This window comes from Macrobrachium nipponense, chromosome 10 (genome assembly GCF_015104395.2).
Source record: "Macrobrachium nipponense isolate FS-2020 chromosome 10, ASM1510439v2, whole genome shotgun sequence".
NCBI classification, from domain to species: Eukaryota; Metazoa; Arthropoda; class Malacostraca; order Decapoda; family Palaemonidae; genus Macrobrachium; species Macrobrachium nipponense.
The window spans coordinates 52,836,414-52,860,443 of record NC_087204.1 but is presented as its reverse complement, the minus strand read 5'-3'; the positions used below and the strand labels follow the sequence as shown (position 1 = coordinate 52,860,443).

The window sequence follows — 24,030 nt, the reverse complement described above, 5'->3', positions numbered from 1 at the left end:
TTCATCCTTTTCACAGTCTGAATCTCATTTAACAGGCAGTCCCCAGTTAATTGGACGGGAGGGGGGGGGGGTGTTAACCGAAACTTGGGAATTTATGATGCGTATGGCGCCAATATCCGGTTTATGGCTTCTCTGTTAGGTATGTTAGGTGCCATAACTATTATAGTTGCTTTATGGCGCCATAAAACCGGATCTCCGTTCTTTAAGTCCGCCGATAACCGGGGACTGCCTGTATAGGTATAGGCAGGTTTATTGAGATAATGTATCTGGAGTGAGTTTTGCATATTCTGATATCACATTGGCTCGGTCAACTGCTTAACCAATCTCTCATTTTTTGGTCTCGTCTGCTATCCTATTCCTCTTTCTCCTTTGAAATACACTTCTTCATTCTTTGCATGCTCTTTCTTCGGCTATTACCAAATCTCTTACTACAGCCTCATTTAGTGCTTCTCTTTCAATTTTACAATGTTTAAAGTATCTAAGGTTCTTTTCAAGGTATGGGTTTCTGTTCTCAGTAGGATACTGATAAGTGAAAACCGCCATTAACCAAAACTCGCTGATTTATGGCGTCAAGTTTCGGTTAATGTTGCTTCTGATATTTATGTTATGGCGACACAAATCACCAATTTTATGATGCTAGACTTGCGCCCTAAAACCAAAGCGCCAGTAACCGAGTCCGCCAATAACCGGGCACTGCCTGTATGTTTATTCACTTTCGGACAAGGCGGGAGAGTTGTTGTAACTCCTCTCCACCCCTGCATCCCAAGCTTTCCCATTATTTTTCACCTCTTTTTCTTTCCCTCAGTTGACTCTTGTGGACGTAATTAAGTCCATAAGTATACTTTTGAGATACCGTGTTCAAAGTTTTTCTTTGTATTTTTAAAAAGACAATGTTAATAAATCAATATTATTATGAATTTTATATTTCTTTTTGGGTATTAATAAACCAAAACTGTTATTTTTCATAATTTAATCATAAATGAAGATCCCTTTGCTTATAGATCGTAGCCTGGGGCACTGCCTCAGGCGAGTTTCGAACTCCTTCCTACGCAACTATCTCTCTCTCCTTCACTAACTTGGGTTATTAGAGCAAATTTTCTTCTGTATGTTGGCAAGATATTTCCTTGTCTTTTCCTCCTTGGCATGAGGAAATTCTTGCCAAAACAAAAACAAAAAAAAAAAAAAAAAAACTTAGAAGCCAGTGAATTGTTAATAAATCATGATTATTATAAATTTTATATTACTTTTTGGGTATTAATAAACTAAAACTGTTATTTATCATAAATGAAGATCCCTTTGCTCAAAGACCGTAGCCTGGGGCACTGCGCATCAGGCAAGACGGGGTGCTCCTTCCTAAGCAGCTCTCTCTCCTTCACTAACTACGCTAATATCGCCAATATTATGAATGTCTGAATTCTTATTAGAGCGAATTTTCTTCTTCTGTATGTTAGCAAGATGTTTTGCTTGTCTTTCCTCTATGGCTGATAAAATCCTTGCTGAAACAAAGAAAAATAGACTTGAAAGCAAGCGAATGTCAGAGGTCAAACTCGTATGTGTACCCTCTACCGTGTTTCTGCTCACGCTGAAGGGTGATAAGTGACTTCCCGACATCTTGTGACTCATGGAATCTCTACAGATGCCATTGCTCACAATTTGTTTGACAATAATTATCAAAATTTGCAATAACAAGAAATATTGCATTTTCTTGTATGGCTCAAGTTTTTTGGCTTATTGAGTTACTTTTACTAATTACCCTGTAACTGAAAGTAAGAGGAATTTTGCCAAATATTTTGTATACGCATTCTTCATTGCCTTACAAAGCTCCATGAATTTTATCATGACTGCATTTTTTGCCCCATACCCCAATATATGGGGGTACCGGCCAGCCCCCTTAAGGCAAAAGGTAGTATCTGTTGGTACAGTCTTGTTTTATACCTTTCGGGGATAATGTCAGCCCTCATGATCTGGTAGATGGACGGTTGCATCCTCCTGGCATGCTTGGAAAGCCTTAGGACCAGTACCTTATGTGGTGGAGACAGTGAAGGGGAGTTAGGGTCCTTTTTTGGTTGTCCTCCACAGGTTTTCTTCTTCAGCAAATGTCTCTCTCTCGTTAGTAGGAGGTTGCAAGTAGAGATAATGAATGGATCAGGTGGAAATTCGCTGGGATTTTGCCTCATGCTTTTCCTAACTCCATAAGCAATTGGAGATAGCGGTCATTCTTGGTCATTTTGAGACTCGATAACAGGAAGAGATTGGCTCAATACTTTTTGGTTGTCTAGCATATTTTTAGTGCCTTTCCAAGGAACTGTCATACTTGTGGTAGACATGCAGAAACGTATTTCTTTCACTAGTACTACATCCTCGGTCACGCAAGTTCCTTCAAGATGTATTTACAGATATATTTACAAGAAGGTATTGCTGTTCAGTGTGCTTTGGGTTGGTGCACAGTGCCTCCATAAGTTTTGTCAGGGATGTTGATGCACATAGGTGGATGGTGTCGACTTTAAGAGCAAAAATCTTTACTATTGAATCGCTGGTTCAAGTTGGCCAACTTTGTTGACAGTACTCAAAAGGTTAAGGACTGTTACTTCACCTGGCCCAGTTTCAATGCATTATGATTTTCAATTCCCTGAATCCTCATTCTTATCTAGTGATGTGGGGATGGTACTTAAAATGTGTAGGCTTGTCTGTCAAAGACAAATAGGCACTTGCTCTTGAAGAATTTTAGGCCTGAAGGAAGCTTCCTATATGGTAAAGGCTTTCTTTATTAGGAAATATGGCCTCACTTGGGATTTTGTCTGATAATCGGGCTCAATTAATGTACATTCTCGGTGTGAGATTACGACCACAGCTAATGTTCAGTAAATTTTTAAGTAATCCAGAACCATCTTTGTCGGCAAGTTCTGTAGGAGGGATTCTGTAACTAAGAGTTGTCCATTTTATTCTTAAGCGTACATTCAGATTTTGGATTTCCCTTTGTCGTGCAACACAAAGCAAAGAGTTTTAACTACTTTCATTACTTGCATACAACATAAAATGGTCAACACTACACCTGGTAAAATTTTTAGATGTCATAACAGTGGCAAGGCCATCAGAGATGCCTAGCAGGTTTATCCCTGGTCAGAAGTGAAGTCTTTGTGGGAAGTTTGCTGCTACTGCTGCTTTGAGTGAAATGAACAACATAATGTTGGTTTGATCATTCATTCTATGTAATGACAAGTGTTTTGGCAATTGGGGATGCAGAAAGAACATATGACCTACGGATGGCTTTTACATCCGTAAGTTCGGTAGTTGCTGTGGGATTTGAGGACCACTCGTAGATTTACTAGCTTGCAGATGAACATTTGATGGTCCTCATCAGTGGATGTGTTTCCTTACATTTAGCCTGATTCAGACTCATAGGCCTGCCCCTTGCCTACCCCTTGTATCTACTCAAAGTAATATTGAGTGATTTCAAGTTCAAGAATTACTTGCTGTCTCCTGTAGAGCCATTTTAGCCTCAGAGCAAATGATTTTCAGAAATTCTAGCACTGTAGATGTCTCTCTTTTTCTTCCGTTAATAAGAAATCAACTTACAAATTCCATGCACTTCCACTAACTTATGCATCTCCTTAACTGCTTGGAGATGGTAGAAGGTCCCCTCCCAATAAGGGGATTCCCAAGGTATCATAGGGTCTATCCTTAAGTAGAAAACAACTATGGCCTTGTGTCAGAAGCAGCAGTCTGTGTATTGCTGAGGGTGTCATTCTAGAGAAATTTTCAGCTCTTAGAACCTTTTAGATAAAGTTTTTCTGCTTTCTTAGAGATAGTAAGACATTTTTGCTGTCTACTTTCAAGGTTATCATTCCATTCTTTCCTTGGTAGTTTATCATGTACTTATAGATCTCGCTGAGGATCAGCACCATAAGGTGTTGAGATTGAAGCTCCTTCATTTCTATATTAGTAGTCTCTTTCTGGAGTTAAGATGCAGGTCTAAACTTTTATCTAAATAATTTACTATGAAACCTTTTATTTAGCACTATTGGCAGTTTATGAGTAAATTTATTGCAAGCCCCCTTTTTTAAGCTGTTGTAAACGGAGTTGTTTTCTTTTTGCCTTCGAGGTGGGAGTGATGTTAAGGCTACATTTTTCAGAGAACTGTAAGAATTCCAATGTAGCCTCCTTAGTGGGGAAGAAGAAGAAATATTTCTCCTGTTGGGGCAATTAAAACTTAATCAGATAGGTTAATATTGGAGAGGCAAAATTAACCTTTTGTTTTGTGGTTTCAGAAAACCCAGCTGTCTTTGCCAATTGTTAAGCCTGGAGGAAGCAAAGTTAACTTTTTGTTTTGTGGTTTTAGAAAAAGTAGAATGTATTTGTCGAAGGTTAATCCTGGAAGAGGCAAAGTTAACCTTTTGTTTTTGGGTTTTAGGAAACCTAGATTTCATTGGCAAAGGTTAAGCCTGGAAGAGGTAAAATGAACCTTTTGTGGTTTTGCAAAACAAAGTTGTTTTTGCCAATGATTAAGACTAGAGGAGGCAAAGTTAACTTTTTGTTTTGTGGTTTTAGAAAACCTAGAATATATTTGTTGTGGTTAAGCTTGGAAGAGGCAAAGTTAACCTTTTCTTTTGTGTTTTTAGAAATCTTGAACATCTTTGTTAAAGAACACAAGGTCCTCTGCGATGTATTTGATTAGGCTAGTGCATGAGAACTAGCTCCATATTCTACCTTTATTGAAGATTAAACATTCATAATGTGAGCAGGCAATTGTAACTTCATTTAGTGTTATGTCAATTTGTCGCTTCAGGATAGGATTGATGTGGCGCAGTAGAAGTGTATTTTGGTTTTACCCATTTCTACCTTAAGTATGCAGAATCATGTTTGAAAACAGTACAGCCCTTAGTTCGTTACTAGTAGTAGGGTAGTCTTTTCCTGAATTGAAGAAAGAGCAGTCTTTTAAGCTCTTTTGTTTAAATCCTGGCTTTTGATATTTTTGAGGGAGAGTGAAGGTACAGATTTTGTATAGGAGCATAGTGCCACGTTGGCCGAGTGCATTTCGCGCTCTGTTACCAACCCGGTTATCTGAAGTTTGATTCTCGGCTCAGCCAAAGCGGAACCAGAGGAATTTATTTCTTGTGATAGAAATTCATTTCTCGATACAATTAGGTTCAGATCCCACAATTAGCTGTAGGTCCCGTTGCTAGGTAACCAATTGGTTCCTAGTCACGTAAAAATATCTAATCCTGGTAAAACTAAGATATACTTAACTTTGAATAGGAGCATACCTTTATTTCATAAAGGTATTTATTTCAAGTGACTTGTTTTATAGGGCTTTTGGACCCAGGCACAGGGGTCCCCTCACGTTGCTTCTGTTTCATTTTGGCTGAATCGAAGCAGTTTTCTCCGCAAAGCTGCTCTTTGCAGCACATGTATGAGAGCCTTGCTCCCTGAATGGAATCCTACTTCTGGCAGCAGTAAAATCCAGAAATGATTCCGTATCAGGTAAGAATGTTTTGGGTTTCATGCAAGAAACCCTTAAATTTATTGGCTGAGTGGAGTTTTGTCTAGCTGCACTACCCACCATCCTTTTCTTAATGTGGGAATCAGCTAACTTTAGCTGTAGGTAAGATTCATCTCAAATAATATAAATTTTCATAATAAAATTTATTGTTTCGATACTTGATACTTACTGTTAAAATAGACCCCACACAGCCTCCCCACAACTTAGTGGGCTGTCAAGGCGAATTCTGACAAGAGCTAAAACACTTGAAATACACTTAGTGGAGAACAGGTGAACTAGACAGTCATCTGGGCAGCCACTCGAATTTTCGTTTGAATGCTGTGTTGCCTAATCAGCGCAGATACAGCCATCTTTAACAGTAGGTTGATATCCAAAAAATAGGTTTTATTATGGAAATTTATATTTTCTTCACCTGTCACATCCTTTACATTCATTAACACATTTTGTTAACATAAGCATGAGCATGATTAACCCTTTACTGCTGACTGGACGTATTTTACGTCGACATTTTTTGTCTCTCATGTGCCGACTGGACGTATTTTACGTCGACTTACAAAAGTTTTTTTTAAAATTCGCGGAAAAATACTTTTAGGCCTACCAGCCGAAAACTCTTGTATCACGCGCCTTGGGGGATGCTGGGAGTTCACGGATCAAGGTGTTGTTTTGTTTACAATCGTTACGCAGGCGCGCAAGCGCGAATTTCTTTCTTGCCGCACTAAAAAGTATCTGTGACATATCTCGGAAATTATTTCGTCACTTTGACATAATTTTTGTACCATTTTAAATTAGCCGTTACATGGAGTATTATATATGAAAATGTGCGCATTTTTATGTAGAATACAACAAAAAAAATACTCATGATTGTAGCTTTTATCAGTTTTGAGATATTTTCATATAGATAACGATAAGTGCCAAAATTTCAACCTTCGGTCAACTTTGACTCTACTGAAATGGTCGAAAAACACAATTGTAAGCTAAAACTCTTATATTTTAGTAATATTCAATCATTTACCTTAATTTTGCAACTAATTGGAAGTCTCTAGCACAATATTTCGATTTATGATGAATTTATGAAAAAACTTTTTCCTTACGTCCGCGCGGTAACTCTTCCGAAAAAAATCATACATGCGATTGTGGTAATGTTTGCACCATGTTAAATTAGCCGTTACATAAAGTTTTATATATGAAAATGTGCGAAATTTCATGCACAATACAACTAAAAACAACCCATGGTTGTAGCTTTTATCAATTTTGAAATATTTTCATATAAAAAATGATGTGACAAATTTTCAACCTTCGGTCAACTTTGACTCTACCGAAATGGTCGAAAAACGCAATTGTAAGCTAAAATGCTTATATTCTAGTAATATTCAAGCATTTACCTTAATTTTGCAACAAATTGGAAGTCTCTAGCACAATATTTCGATTTATGGTGAATTTATGAAAAAAATAACATTTTCTTTACGTCCGCGCTGTAACTCTTCCGAAAAAATCATATGTGCGATTGTGGTAATGTTTGCACCATTTTAAATTAGCCGTTACATAAAATTTTATATATGAAAGTGTGTGCAATTTCATGTAGAATACAACCAAAAATAATTGAAGGTTGTAGCTTTTCTCATTTTTGAAATATTTGCATATAAATCACGATAAATAAAAAAAAAACAACGTTCGGTCAACTTTGACTCTACTGAAATGGTCGAAAAACGCAATTGTAAGCTAAAACTCTTACAGTCTAGTAATATTCAGTCATTTATCTTCATCTTGAAACAAATTCAAAGTCTCTAGCACAATATGTAGATTTATGGTGAATTTAAAAAAAAAACTTTCCTTCCCTCTGCGTGCGGATTCTCCGCCACAAATCTCCGAAATGCGTACGTCCCATTCTCGGTATATTTGCTCCGTTTCATATTAGGCATTTCATAGAGTTTTATATATGAAAATGTGCGCAATTTCATTTAGAATAAAACAAAAAAATATTTGAAGGTTGTAGCTTTTTTTATTTCCGAAATAATTGCATATAAAAAAATATATATAAAAAAATTTGACATTCGGTCAACTTTAACTTCAGATATGGTCGAAAACTGCATTTGTAAGCTAATACTCTTACAGTATAGTAATATTCAATCATTTGTCTTCATTTTGAAAGAAATTGGAAGTCTCTAGGACAATATTTAGATTTATGGTGAATTTTTGAAAAAAATATTTTTTTACGTCCGCGCGTTACGAATTCATGTATTATTTTGTGATAATATTTTTTCTGTGTTGCTTTTATCGTTTTACAATGTGTTATATACCAAAATGATCGCAATTTAGTACATTAAAACGAAAAAAAAGTAACTTGTTACCTTTAACCGTTTTGCGCACAGCGCGATTTGCAATACAATTTATATAGAAATTTAGTTTTTGCGCTATCATATATTGCATTATTTTATATATGATAATGATAATTTTTTTCATTTCTGATGGTTGCATACTAAACTTCAGCCAATGACAAAAAAGGGAGCCAAAAATGAACTCTTAATCTTGAAAACTAAGCGCGCTGTGACTTTTTGAAAAAAAATATTTTTTCCGCTTCCACGCTCACTCTGAAACACCTCCGGCACACGGGAGACATTTTTTTTTTTACCGCTTCGGTGTTTAAGGGTTAATGTGCATTTCATCTCTTCTTCCCATATATCTTTTACTGTTAATGTCTAGGTAGATATTTTGAGCTTTTTTTTTTTTTTTTTTTTTTTTTTTTTTTTTTTTTTTTTCTTCTTCATGATTGCTACATTTTACTGCTGTCAGTGAAATGCACTAAGTTTAATTGAACATGTTATGATGATGCATTTTTTTTATGAGTGTAATTAATATTTCAGTAATTGGTGTATGCTCAATATCCACTTGCTGGCTGTAGAGTATCTGTTTTGAATAATTGGTTATGCATACAATATTTTTTTTTATCAGATAGTGTATGTTGCATATTTCTTATTTCGAGTTGGATTCCCTTATCTTTGAAGTGTTTTTATTGTGTAACACCATTCATTGAGAGAAAACTTAAATAGTTATTTTAAACTACATTTTGTTTTCGTCATCATCATCTCATTGTCAGTGATTTGATGTTGCCGTTGTGCTTTATCCTATTTGTTTGCCAGACATTTGGCATTTGAGGACATTTTTATCTGAATACTCTGTAGTTTGCTCTGGATGCTAGTGGAGTCTTTATTAGGGCTTTCTTAAATACTGTTTTTGTTGTGGATGCTTGTGGATTCTGTATTTTGGCTTTGAATTTGCCCTTGCCAACTCCTTATTTTCTTTTGGCACCATCTTCCTCTTTTATTTACCACTTCATCCTCCCTCCTAAAATGTGGTTCAGGGTAAATTATCATTAATTAGGGTGTGATAGCAATGGTTAAAAAAAAAGTTTCAGACACTTGTTCATAATAAACAGTAGTGCCTTGCTCCCTTTTGTGCTCTCCCAAAGTAGAATAAGCCTTTTTGATAAGTAATTCAAGTAATTGTTAGTGGTTTAGCTTATGTGGTGGAGCTGTTGTTTGTTATTTATTTTTTTATTTTTTTTTTATTTTTTTTTTTTTTTTTGTGGACTGGGATAAGTCCCAAATAATTGAAGGCTTTTTACAATGATGTAATGTTCTTTGCAACATCCCTTCGGCCCCTAGGTGCAACCACTTTCATTTCTTTTTATTGTACCTCAATTCATATTCTCTTTCTTCCATCTGTCTATCCACCTTCCTCTAACAAATGTTTCATGGTGCAAGTGCAAGGTTTTCTTCCTGTTACATCTTTTAAACCTTTCTATTCTCAATTGCCCTTTCAGTGCTGAATGACCTCATAGGTCCCAGTGTTAGGCCATTGGCCTAAATTCTATATTAAATTCCATACCATGGGTACTGTAACCTACCATAAGGAGATCATATATTTTCAGAAAATTTTTCTCTGTGATTATACTGCATAAGTAATGGATTTGTAAAGCAAAATTTTAGTAAAATTCTTTCATCTTGTCAGTGTAATTTTAAGTCTTGGCTCACACTTTTTTTAACCAAAATTATTTTGTTATAATTAGAATGATAATACAAATATTATTGCTCCTCAGTTACCATACAGTGCTCCCCATTTTTATGTGTTTCACATTTCTGCGTTTCATTTTGTTGCGGAGCTTTGTGGAACACATTATTCAAGAATTTTCTATAGACCAATATTCATTAATTACTGTATTTTCATTTTATTTTCATGACCGAATACATTTTTTTATGATTGAAAGATTATTTAGTACAGTAATGCCTTGAGGTACGAGTTTAATTCGTTCTGTAACCGAGCTCGTAAGTCAATCTATTCATATGTCAAACAAATTTCTCCCATTTAAAATAACTTAAATAGATTTAATCCATTCCAGCCATGTGAAACATCCCCAAACCATCCTAAATTATGAAAAAAGATACGTATTTAATTAAGAAACATTCTCTAAGTTCAATGCATATCGGCTTATGATAATTCAGTACAAAGATAAATTGAATAATATCAACAAGAGTTAGCCTAGTGTATACTATGGTATATCATATACATACGAATAGAGTAGCCTAGCCTACAGTGTACTCTATGATACATATACAGTATAGTAATTAATTAATGTAAGCCAATTCTGGAGGTTCATTGCATTCTGACTATGATAGAAAAAAAAAATGGATACGAAACGAGAATCGGACTCAGTCTGCCCTTGGTATGATTGAGCAATGCTTATGGCTATGTGTAATTATAAAATAAAAATGTAACGAATAGTATGTATCTTTTCCATGAATCTTTTAAAAAGTTACAGTACATTACTTCACTGTATCCAGTAATATTGTATGTACTCTCATATTATTGTATTATAAAATAATAATTTATAGTGGTAAACGTTTTGGTTTGGAAATCAGCTGATGTCGATTAAGAGTTTATTTCGGCTTATTTAACTGGTGGCCTTGATTTAACTCAATTCTGAGCAAATTTTCTTGCTTTTAGTTAGCATAAACGAATATCTAGATACTTTACTTATATTAAACAAGGTCATTTTTCGTTATACTATGTGTTTTTAAGTCTAAATATGACTTGAATACTCTCGTGAACTAAACTATTTTTTTTTCATTAACAGATTGGGGGGCATATTTACTGTGTAAATAAATTATGTGATTCTGTTTGCTATTTTCACTTGATTTCATCATAATACAAGCTTTATGTTATCTTTTATGAGCGTGAAAACAACAGTAAAATGTGTTCTTTGAAGCCAAGTAGGTTTGATTCAAATTATTTTCTCTCAGTTTTATTTACAGTTATGTTAGATGGCATAATTCTGTGGGAGTTTTATCCTTGTTGACGATGCCCGATAATAGTCATTAGCAGCTTGAACAGTTTTCTCAGCTTCAGCTACAACTTGGTTTAAATTTAACAGTATATTTCTTTTGATCTTTGATCTATAGCGAATAAAGTTATTACATAAAATATATCAGTCCTATTGTATATAACGTCATTTATAACACAACTAAGGTAATCGCTTACTATTTTACGATGGTTGAAAGGCAAGCCAAATGGATGTTGTTATTATCCAATTTGGTTGTACTTAGCAAAAGAGTTGTTTCTCGTTCGGTTGTTCCTGGCTTTACACATTTATGCAACGAGTATGCATAACGTTAAAACAATCGTCAATCTCTTTTGCTGTTTATGAACTTATTTAACTAGAAGATGTGACAAACAAGTGTTGTTATCCTTAAAAAGTGCTGGTTGTGCTGATGCTGGACCCATGCGCCAACTAGCGGCAGCTTCCCGAAGCATGACTCATATCTCGGACAAAAATATGGACCGAGTCGCAGCTCATATCTCAAAAAATGCGTATGTTGGGCTGCTTGTATCTCAAGGTATTACTGTACTAATTTTTGAATAATAATATTGGACAGCAAAATTTCCATAGTAAAATTGCTCCTCCATCTCTCTCTTCATCTTCTCTCAAAATCGTTCCTCCCTTCTCTCTCTCTCTCTCTCCTCTCTCTCTCTCTCTCTCTCTCTCTCTCTCTCAGGGGTAAGAGGTACTTGAAATTATTTTTGGATGATAAGAGCATACTGTACAGTATCTGAAATATTCGCAAATTATTTTCCAGTGTGCATTTATTGAAATGCAAAACCTTGTAATTTGTATGTAGCATGGAAAATATAAAAAAACGAATGACAAAGTAACATCACATTCAACTATAAAACTATACTGTACGAAAATAAACATACATGCATAAAAAATCAATCTTTCTCCTATGACAGACAGACAGACAGAGTAGAATGTTGGGTGTTGCCTACATTAAATTTAGTTTTTTAAATATTTACTTGTTTACTGTTATATATATGTGTAATAGTCATAGTTTATTAAACTTTTAATGAAATACTGTATAATAAATCAAAGCAAAAAATATGGCAACAATACCTCCATCATCTGTCGTGAAATTCCTGAATTTGCATGTTTTCATGGTTTTTTGTTTATGGTACAGTAATTTATATTATTTTTTATTAAAAGGATATATACAGTACAGTACTGACATAAAGAGAGAGAGAGAGAGTCTACTCTTGCCAATTTCCTCCTTCAGCAGATCTGCAAACAAATGTGTACTATTAGCTAACAAATCCTATTTATTTTTTTGATATGGTGGCTGCACAAAACCATATCTATTTCATAAATGAATTGTACATTTATGATAAAAAAAATTATTAACTATACTGATTACAGAACCCTACTGTAATATTTGTGTATAAACACAGCAAAATACAGTATTCAAAGTTTTTTGTGTTTTGAAAAAAGTTCGTCATATTTACGTTCTGAGAAATAGCTGAGCGATGCTTATTACCAAAAGAATTATTTAGTTAAGTAGTTAGTTGCTAAAAGAAACAAATTTATTAATGGAATTATTATTTTTTTTATTTTGCATATTAAAGTTTATGATAGAGTAATTCATATTTCATTAAGAGAGAGAGAGAGAGAGATTACGTTATGACAGAAAAATTTTTCGCTACGAGAATGACGCCACAAGAATTTTTTTATTAACTTATGGAAGATGGTAAGGACTAACCACAAAATATTGTAAACCAAGAACTCACTGTAGGATGAATAATTTTTCTATCATAGATGTATTTGTACATAATCACGAAAATACTAACATGACATGAACATAGCATTCTCTTTGGAGGTTGTGTTCCATCGTTCTAAACTACGTACCTACATATTATCATATGCTCTGTACAATAGTACTATCCTCAAATATGTACTTGGACAGTAAATATAGTTTCAAAATCATCTTACAACACAAGAAAATATCAGTATTACGTATATGTAAAATATCCGGCCAGTGTGTTATAGCATGCACAGAACGATGCCGTAGGTCAAAGAAAACGTGCGTGTCTAAATAATAGGAGATACTTGAGAGTAACAGTTGTAGGCTGGTACTTAATTTTGCAACATTGACTTTGAAATTATATTAGGGTGATCTGGGGTGATAATTTGAAGTATATTTTTGTTAGAACAATATTTTAGCAGTGAACTGTTAAAATGGCCAGTTATAAGCATTTTAGGGGTGTTATATAGCCTACTTGAGAGTATCAGTAGAAGGAAAGTACTATAATGTAAGGTTACTTTGGGTGGTTTTGGATGTATTTTTGTTTGAAATGATATTAAATTCTCTTAGCATAATAATGTAAGGTATATTTTTGCTTTAAATATCAAATTAAGTAGTGAAATGTTAAAATTGGCAGTTATAAGTGATTTAGTGTAAGGGGTATGAGTGATTTGGCAGTTATAAGCATTTTTAGAGGGGATTTTTGCATTTCTGCAGATATTGCATATCCACACTAGATTCTGGAACCTATTCCTGTGTAAAATTGGTGGGGCACTGTAGTGACGTATTAATCAAGAACTGGGTCATTGGAGTGGGACAATTTTTTTTCTGGTAATAAGTAAAATTGGCTTTGAAGCTCAATAATTGTTTAAACTGCATACATAATTCTCCTCATAGCAATCTATGTACTGGTATGTGGTAAAAATAATTGTGATCCAGGACTTGAAGTAAAGTTGGCTTGATGAAATAATTTTTTTATTTAACAAGTACTTAGTGGAGCAAATATTTTAAGTAATCGGAAACGGATGACTAAAAGCTTAATTAGTCAGTCCACAGAGCAGTAAAGGGAAAAATGGATGACTCAAGATGTATTAACTCATTGGAAAAGTTTATAAAAGTAATGAAAAAATGGGTGACTCAAGACTTATCAAGTCATGTGGACAAGATTGTACGTATGTACTTTGTGGGCATGACTCAAGACTTTCTAAGTTGAGGGCAAGTTTGTAAGTGTTAAGTGATGAATGACCCACTAAGTCTTGTTGGCTTGACTGTGTAACCACTGAATAATGGTGGCTCAAGATATAAGAGTAAAAGATATACAGAGTAGGACAAGTTCTAAATAGTGGAGAAAATGGTAACTCAGAGCTTACTAAGTCATATAGGTAAGATTGTTAGGTTAGGAATGGTAAAAATGTGATTGAAGGCTCAGTAAGTCAGTTTGGCTAAATTGTAAGGTCTTAAAAATTGCTGAAGACTTAAGCTTGCTGATTTATTAAGTTATATGTTGGCAAGATTGTAAGTAGTACATTACTGTAAATGAAAAAGGTTGTCTCAAGACCTAACTCAAATGAGGAAGATTGTGAGTAATGGAAAATCGGGCAACTCCAGTCATCGAGGATGAATGTAAATACTTAGTGAAAAAAGACAACCCAGTACTAACTTTCTTGTGGACAAGATGGAAAGTATTTGAAAAACATGACTTAGGCCTTACTAAGTCATGTAGGCAAGGTATATTTGCGATCCAAAAATAAATGGACCCTTTATTTTGCATATTCTCATTTTAAGACTTCTTTATCCATGTGAGATTGCAAAAAAATATTTATGTGAATTCCCACTTAAAGGTTAAGAAAAAAATCCGCTGTAGAAACCAAGTTTAAAAGTATTTAATTCCCACTTAGATGCATGCAGGATGATGATATTGCATAGGTAAAAAAGCAGTTGTATCTTGAAATGGCCAAATCTTTTGTTAAGGTATGTGCAAATGCATTTGTATGCTACACTTTTCAAGTGCTTTCAAAATTTTGAATAAATCATCTTTTGACAGTAATTTTAATGCATTATGTGATTAGAATGCATTTATCATATTGAATATAGGTGTGTTTAGTTTTCATCTTGTGTTCCAGATTTTGTAAAGAAAAGATGTGAAGAAAGGAAAGAGAAACAACGCAAACGTGAACAAGAGAATGCAGACAAACTCATAGAAGAGGTAAGTGTCTGAAGTCACTCAGGAAAATAATTATCATCAGTAGAAAGAACCATATGTAAAATTTATTCCTTCGGTGATACAGACCATAGTTTTTCAAAAAGACATAGCTAGAAGAATATGTACGACTCATATAGAAATTAACCTTTGGAATGAGGCTAACTCATTGGGGAAAACAATTTGGTATAAATTTCTCAAATAAGCAATATCTCAAGGTAAACTTCACCTCTTTCTAATTGCTATTTAATAACACATGACTGGATAAAATGTTCAACTAAACTCCATGCACATCATCATCTATGACTCCTCTTTTGTAATCAATATTCAGCCTCCACAAGGTTATGATCAAGTGCATATTACCATCGAATGTTTGGGATAAATTACTAGAAACAAATGAGATAAATTACTAGAAACAAATGAAACATTGAAATCTATCTGATTTGGCTACCCTGCTAGTTAAGCCTACATTAATGTAAATAGAAAACAAGAGAGGGCCAAGGACAGAACCCTGAGGAACACAGCTTGTCACATTGGCCTATTCTGATTCTTCACCGTGTTATGAAAAACCTCCAAGAAGTTTTGATAGGCAAGATCTATTTTGTCTGAAACTGTGTTGGCTGTTTAACAACAAGTTTCTATTAATGTTATCCACAATTTGTTCTGCAATTATGGACTCGAAAATCTTACAAACTACCGATATTAGACAGACTGGTCTATAATTTCCTGGCTTTTCTCTTGACGGGGCCACATTACCTAGTTTCCATCCTTTTGGTGCCTTTCATTGTTTTGCACTTTTTCTGTAGATTTTATATAGGTGAGGAACTACCTCTTTTTTTTAGCTCATTAATTTCTCTTGGATGAATCCCATCTGGACCAAGGGATTTGTCCTTGTTGAGTTTATCTGTTTTGTTTTTAATGTCCTCTTCTGTAAATATTATTTTCATACAATCAACTTACCTGTCAGATATATACATAGCTAAGACTCCGTCGTCCCCGACAGAAATTCAAATTTCGCGGCACACGCTGCAGGTAGGTCAGGTGATCTACCGTCCTGCCCTGGGTGGCAGGATTAGGAACCATTCCTGTTTTCTATCATATTTTTTCTGTCGCTTGGAATGTAAACAATGTTTGCAGTTCCTCCTGACTTGATTTTTGGATTTCATCGCCATCGATCTTCTGGGCTATCTTTTGCAGGGAAGTACTGGATCTTTGGTTCGGCATACGCATATTAATTTGTTTTGATAACTTTGGCTTCGAAAATTTCGAAGAATTGTTTACGTGTAACTACCGAACTTTTCGGTAGACAATCACATAGTTTGCAAGAAGGAAAATTTTAATATTTATTCATAATAACGTGTAGTAAATGTTAGAATTGATTGAGCTAACTTCCTTCTTGACGATGTAAGGAAAGAATAGTTACGCTTCCTTTAGAAGTTTATATAGCTCTCGTACTAACGAGCAGTTAGAGCATTAACATTACTAGTAGTGTGGTATCCTCATCTCCTTCTTACTTCACAGAATCTTCAAATTCATATTGCAATTTGAAGACAAAGGAATGTAGCTCAAAATACGAGCTATTGAAAGGTAAGAAGTGATACTGTTAGTGCAGTGGAGGGTGCGTTCTGTTCGGCTCTGTTTCGCTCCCAGGCCTAGACCTCTTCCAAGCTCACATACCCAGAGGAGAAGAAAGTCGAAAGCCCTTACGGAGGGTTATGGAGAATCCCCACCGATCAGGCGTCCCCTCGGCAGGATCTGTAGAACGTCCCAGACTGCCAAGTTCGCCATTGGAAAGGCGTCCTAATTAGTAGAGGGTGCGTTCGATCGGCTCTGTCTCGCTCTCAGGCCTAGACCTCTTCCAAACTCACAAGCCCAGAGGAGAAGGAAAGTCGAAAGCCTTACGGAGGTTATGGAGAATCCCACCGATCGGGCGTTCCCTCAGCAGGATCTGTAAAACGTCCCAGACTGCCAGGGATAACCATTGCAAAGGCAGCCTTTAAAAAGTGCGTCTGTTCCTTCCGTTTCTTCATCTTACATCGAAAAGACGAAGAATGTACATGTTAGAAGTTCGGACGATCTGGCTCGTTCTCTGAATAAGAGAACACTGACTCACTGAGCGAGAGGCTGAGAGCCAGCCAGCAAGCTAGCGCGAGCCACGTTCAAAAACAAGCCAGCAGCGAGCCGCGTTCCAACAGACTAGCGCGAGCCGCGTTCCAACAGACTAGCGCGAGCCTCGTTCATACAGATAAACGCGAGCCGCGTTCCAGCAACTGAGTGCGAGCCGCGTTCCAGCAACTGAGTGCGAGCCGCGTTCCAGAACTTTTTCTTGGCGCAAGGCGCCTTCAAAGAGAAAACAGACGGCTTAACTAAGGAGCCTTATAGTAGAATGGCAATCAGAAGGATGCTTCCATTGAACGTTTTCTGGCAAGAGGCTCGTATAACAAGACTAGAGGCGCTCGGATCTATTAGGGCGCACGGGACCTTCCACGCAAGCGGAACGTTCCAGGAGCGAGTCTCCTTTCTAGCGTGCGGAACATTCCAGGCGCGCAGAACTATCCAGACGCCAGGCGCTAGGCACAAGGATCCAGACGCCAGGCGTCAGAAGATTTCAAAATCTTCATTAGAGAGAGAGGTCAATTGCGAGACTCCTCTTTGAATTTTTAACTTGAACAACTTTCCCCTGGCAAATGTGCAAGATGTCGCACAGGCGGCCGTTGCTTTTGTCAGAAGGATTCTGATACTAAGAGAAGCCCCTTTTCATTATTCAGAAGACTCCTTTGTTAGGCAGTTCCTCTCAATGCGGACTCTCTCCTTCATCCATGCTCTTCCCTCGTTTTGAGGAGGCAAGAGCTTTGGGAGTTTTTCTTAATAAGATCTCATCGATGTTTGGGTATGATGGCGGATAGAAAATATCTACTTCCTTCCGTAAACCCTAGTGATGAACAGGAATTCTGTCTCTTCCGCGATTTATGAAGAAATCACGAAGATTTAAAGAGTTCCTTGATTAACTTCGTTCCTTAAGGATATATATATATATATACTCTTTCTATCGTTCTATTAACGAAAAGAACGAAGATAGTAGAAGGTAGTAGAGTTTCTGCTGTATGAGAATACGATACGGTCAAATCATAAACACATACCGTGTTACTTCTTTCTGTGCAACTCAATTACAAGTATCCTTCTACGTCTTTCCTAGGAAGGACTACGCTTAAAGGGATTGTTAAGACTACACCTACTTAGCTTCTAGATTTATCGAAGTCTTGTTTCGCTTAAATATGCTTTAATAAGAACTTCCTGAAGTTCGATAATAATTTTATTAATTTCCTTTATTAATTGGAGTAGCTGGCAACTCTGGAAGAGTAAGCGGGGACTGCTTTCGCTGAGAGCCTGAGACCAACGCAGTACGCCTACGCCAGTTACTGTCAGTACCATGTAGGTGTCAGTCATGAGCCGTCGGGCGAATCTCTCTCTCTCCTGTGGGATGGAATAACTTTCCGTTATCTCTCCCCTACAATCGCGGTCTTAACCTCGGATTGAGGGGATAGTAAGCTAACATAAATAAATATTGTATGCCTTTTGCTAAGAAGCTTTCAGTAAGAGAGATAGTACAACCTTTCAATGCTGTTTACCGTAGGTAAAACATTATTAAAGGATTCTATCGCAGCAGAACATTATATTATGTAATGCTCTCAGGCTTACGAAAGCATAGCTTATTAGAGTACCTGCTCAGAAGAAGATGGATGAGTCGGATGGGAAACATTCTCTTTGGGGCAGAACTTGTTTCCCTGAATGGACTATACTACGTATATTAAGTTTTTTCCTACTAAGAACGGAATTAACATGTGAAAGGATGTCGGGTACCATAAAGGCACAGGTGTTCTGGCACATAACATAAAAAGAATTAGAAGAAAGCGCCAGTCTGGCGCAACGCGCCAGAAGTACCAACCTGGCGCAATGCTCCAGAAGCGCCAGCCTGGGGCAAAATTTGCGCCAGAAGCGCCAGCCTAGCGCAGTGAGCCAAGAGCACCATCCAAGATTTTCTCGTTTTAGCGAGTTATTAACCTAGGAGTCCGGTAGACTCTCGGACACCAAGCTCGGTAACGGCAAGATTCGTTCCTGATTTCGTTACCCATTTAATCACTTAGGCCATTTCCACGACACTCTCATATCGCATAGAGCATCGAGAATCTCTTTTTTCGCTCCTATTCGCGTTAACAAAGAGATCCTTCTCGATCGACGATAATAACTGTTAACATGTTTAACATTTATTGGAAAGAGTTGTGAGAAGACGAACAGGCTTCCTATAGACTGCTTCCTTTTCCTACTTCTCCCCCGATTGAAGATGACGTGGGAAAAGCTTCAAGGAGGATTATCTTGCCAGTACAAGAGCAACTGGCCTCTTTGGTGGGAGTGTTAGCGCCTCGTAGGAAGGACGTTGTGCTTCCAATCAAGAAGTCTCGTCCTCTCTCCCATGCGAAGCGAGAGGCGTCATGCAGACGTGAAGCTTCCAAACATATCGCAGAGGCTTCGGTTTCGAGAGCGAGATCGGGAGAATCTTACGGAAGACACGTAACGCCAGAGAGACGTGAGACGTCGTCAAGACATGAATAGTCATTTAAAGCTGCTTTTAGACGCGAGGCTCCAACCAAAATTTTGGCGCCAGTTAGGACGCCTTTTGAGAGCGAAGCGTCTTCCAGGCGCGAGGCGTTCATCCAGACGTCAGCAGCCACACAAACGGGAGGCGTCAGCCAGGACGCTTGGCTGACTAGAAGCGTCATCCAAGCGGGAAGCGTCATCCATTTATGGAGAGAAGCCTGGGCTGTTGGCGCCTTCCAGGACTATTAAAGCGGGGAAGAGGAAGGAATATCATTCCCTTAGCCCCTCTCCTATTAGGAGTTTGTCTCCTCCAGAGGAAAGACGTACTGAATTAGCAGCGGAGACTCATCTAGACCCCGAGTTAGAAGTAAACTCGGAGGAGGAGTATCAAGGAAGAGAAGGACTGTCGAACTATAATGTTTTGACAGCCTTGCTTCTAGAGGAGTATGGAGACGACTTGACTCCTGCCTCTCCTCCTATCTCCGCGCTCGCTCTTTTCTCGAGTGCAAAGACGAAGAAAATCTTCGTTTTTTTTTTCTTAGAAATGAAAGCCCGCCATTTCGATGAAGAGGGCTCTTCAGTCTTTAGACTCTTGGATGAAGTTGAAGAAGGAGTTAGTTAGAACGGTCTTCTGCATGCCTCCAGCGAGACTAGCTGGTAAAAGAGGCATTTGATATCTGACGGGAGAGAATTTGGTATTTCTCTTCCGTCTACGTCAGAAGCGGACTTTTCGACCTTAGTTGACGCTTCACGTAGACAAGGTTTGAACTCTGCCCGTATTACTTGGGGCATTTCAGAACTGGACCATCTCCTCAAGGGACTCTTTCATGTATTGGAAGTTTTCAACTTCTTAGATTGGTCCCTTGGGTGATGTCCAAGAAAGCCCATGATTCTGAAGGACTCGAACCAGAAGTCCTTCTGTGTATTTTGTCTTGTATAGACAAAGCGGTTCAGGATGGCTCGGTTGAGATCTCCTCTTTGTTTGGAGCAGGTCTTAAAAAGAGGACAGTATATAGTGTCTTTTTAACCAAAGCGGTCTCCCACGCTCAGAGGGCAGCGCTTCTGTACTCGCCTTTGTCTGACTTTTTGTTCCCTTCTCAGTAGTGAAGGACATTTCTCGTTCATTAACTGAGAAGGCGACTCAAGACCTTCTGACACAGTCAGTAAGGAAGAAGAAACCTGCAGACAGCCCCAAGAACACTGTCATTGTCTGATGAGGAGAAAGACCGAGCCTACAACCTGACACAGATGCGCTAGATGCGAACATATAGGACAGATAAGAGTGTCCGATGTGGACATTGCCAGACATCCTCGAGAGTCTACCAAGCTCGAAGCTCCGGCAAGTGGGGAGGAGCCACCCAGGCGCGAGGTACCAGCCAGCGGCGAAGCTCCAGGCAGGCGCAAGGCGCCACTCCAACCGGGCGCGAGACGCCAGCCAGGCGCGAAGCTCCAGGCAGGCACAAAGCGCCAACCTGGCGCGAGACGCCAGCCAGGCGCGAGGCGCCAGGCAGGCACAGCGCCAACCTGGCGCGAGGTCCAGCCAGCCGCGAAGCTCCAGGCCAGGCGCAAAGGCGGCCACTCCAACCAGGAGCTAGACGCCAGCCAGGCGCGAAGCTCCAGGCAGGCGCGAGGAGCCAGGCAGGCACAAAGCGCCAGCCAGGCGCGAGCAGCCAGCCAGGCGCAAGCCAGGCTCTAGGCGCGAATCTCCAGCTAAGACGCGAAGCGTCATCCAGATGCGAGGCGCCAGTCAAGCGCTAGGCTCCAACCAAGAGCGAAGCACCAGCCAGGCGCGAGGTTCCTGCCAGGCTTCAGGCTTCAGTCGGGTGAGATCCATTTCAAGAAAGCCCTGGTCTTCTTTGAAACATGGAGATCTCCTAAGCACTTCATTAGCGACTTGATTCCTTCAAACAGCTGAGAATTAAAAGCGCAGGAAGTGCGCGCTTTTGCAAATTCTTGTTCTTTACATAACAATATGTCATATAAGACATATTAGCTGTGTTGTACGGTAGAGGCAACTCTGTGTTGACTTCTCATTACACAAAGGATGTCAAGTTAACCTACGAGAGATCCTTTTCTTTTGGTTTATACGTTTCTGCGGATACGTTACTGGGATAAGGAGCCGACACTGATCCTTAACTTTGAGTTAAAGTTTTTAACTTAGTGAAATTATTGGGGTTTTTGAAAGGAGTGTGGGGATAACTCTTTCCAATTTGAGCGCGAACCCTCGTGTTAGGATCAGGTGATCGGGATCGGTGTTGCACTCCTTCATAAGGTGTATTGTCATATAAGTGGATCAGCACCCATTGACAAAGTCCTTTCAGGCTCTGCCGAGTAAGTGGATAAGACCCCTTCGGCAGACCCACAAGAACTCTTGGCCATAGATCACATATCTCGCTAAAGTTTCTTGAGGTGATGCAGACTACTGGGCAAACACCCACGAAGTCTACCACCTATCAGGAACCAAGGTTTTATTTATACCTACAACATATGTTGTTTACCTGTCTATTCCATATAGTAGCTGTCTCTTACCCTCCACCGAAGGGTGCCAATCAGCTATGTATATATCTGACAGGTAAGTTGATTGTATGAAAATGATATTGTTATGATACAATAAAGTTTCATACATACTTACCTGGCAGATATATACGATTAGGGCCCACCCAGCCTCCCGCAAGGAGACAGGTGGAAGAGAAAAAATATGATAGAAAACAGGAATGGTTCCTAATCCTGCCACCAGGGCAGGACGGTAGATCACCTGACCTACCTGCAGCGTGTGCCGCGAAATTTGAATTTCTGTCGGGGACGACGGAGTCTTAGCTATGTATATATCTGCCAGGTAAGTATGTATGAAACTTTATTGTATCATAACAATATCATTTTGCATATTTAATAGCAGGTTCCGGTATTGAGGTAGTCTTCAATTTTGAAAACACTAGTAAGAAAGACTTATTCATTAACCCTACTTTTTCCAAGTCTGAGTTCACCAGGTTTCCTCTATTTGTCCCTTAAAGGACCTACACTATTTTTTATTGGTTTCCTACTGTTAACATGCACAAAGAATATTTTTGGGTTTTCCTTACAAACCGATGTAACTCTCTTATCCTCATGTATCTGTGCATTTCTTACTAATTTGTACACCATGGTACAGAGTTCTTTATGCCTGCTTGCTTCTGGTGTTGGGTATGGGTTCATTGATTTGTGCAATCTGTCTTTCTCTTATTTTATTTTTTATTTTTCTGTTGACCCACATAGGCTGAGGCTCACACTTTTGTGGATTTCTCTCTGGAACATATCCCCCCATTATTCGCAGGAAATTCACCTATTTGCGGTATTTCTCTGAGAAATATCCACAATTTTGTTTCCCTCATAAAATACATTTTTGTGGTAAAGCTATTAAAAACCAGATATAAAAATTTTCAATTGGTTTTTCTGGTTTTATCTAACAAAATAGGCCATTTTAAGCATTTTTATTGGGGTTCCAACTATTCAGGGGTTCTAACTTAAAAGGGGGCTGTCTGGTACACATCTCCCACAAATACGGGGGAACCACTTTATTTGCTTTAATGGTATACATCTAGAGCATTTTTCTGTGTATCCCTCTACAGAGACAGAGAGAATTTTTTTCATTATATCCTTTGACTGCCAAAATGGCAGCACTTATTAAAGACCCACTAAAATGGCAACATGCTTCCACCCTTCCTGTCAGGTTTCTTGACATTTGTGACAGGCTCACCCTCCTCCTTTCCAAGTCTCCTTTAAAATCTTACATAATTTTTTATTTTAAAACTAAAATCTTACTAATTTGCTCTAGTATTTTAATCTAAAACTAAGATCTTACCAGTTTTCTACAGTATTTTCTTTTATGAATTGATATAGTGCTGTTTACATTAATATTAATTTTTGATAATTACTAAATCATTTATTTATCACAATAAAATACATCTCAGTAAGAGAAGGAGGGAGATATTTTCATTAATTAACCCTCTTACGCCGATTGGACGTATTAAACGTCGAGATAATGTGTCTCCCGGGTGCCGATTGGACGTATTATACGTCGACATAATAAAGTTTTTTTCATACAATCAACTTACCTGTCAGATATATACTTAGCTAAGACTCCGTCGTCCCCAACAGAAATTCAAATTTCGCGCCACTCGCTACAGGTAGGTCAGGTGATCTACTGGCCTGCCCTGGGTGGCAGGACTAGGAACCATTCCCGTTTTCTATCATATTTTCTCTGTCGCCGGTGGTATCAACTTTGTTGTTACTTCCTCCTGACTTGAAATCTTATTTCAAAGCTTTTGATCATCGTTTCATCGGACTTTTTGGTGACGTACCTGGATCGTGGTTTTTGGCATTCGCTACTGTGGACTGAATTTGGAATTGCTTTTTGATTTTTCTCAGTATGTCTGATTCAAGTGTTAGTGTGAGAATGTGTGTGAATGTAGGCTGCAAGATGAGGATACCGAAGGCTTCGGTTGATCCTCACACTGTATGTCGTAAATGTAGGGGGTTTGAATGTTCTACTAATACCTGTCATGAATGTGAGGGGTTGAATGCTGAAGAATGGAAGACTGTAACTTCTTATTTGAGGAAGTTAGAGAGGG

At 38.0% G+C, this 24,030-nt stretch overlaps 1 protein-coding gene across 1 annotated transcript in view; it reads left to right on the top strand.

Annotated features, from left to right (window-relative positions):
- Positions 1–24,030, top strand: part of LOC135223972 (nucleosome-remodeling factor subunit NURF301-like) — a 216,067-nt gene that overhangs the window by 24,613 nt on the left and 167,424 nt on the right. Inside the window, exon 5 of the mRNA XM_064262894.1 lies at positions 14,751–14,833. Coding sequence (XP_064118964.1) covers positions 14,751–14,833 — 83 coding nt within the window. The remainder of the gene's footprint in view (positions 1–14,750; positions 14,834–24,030) is intronic.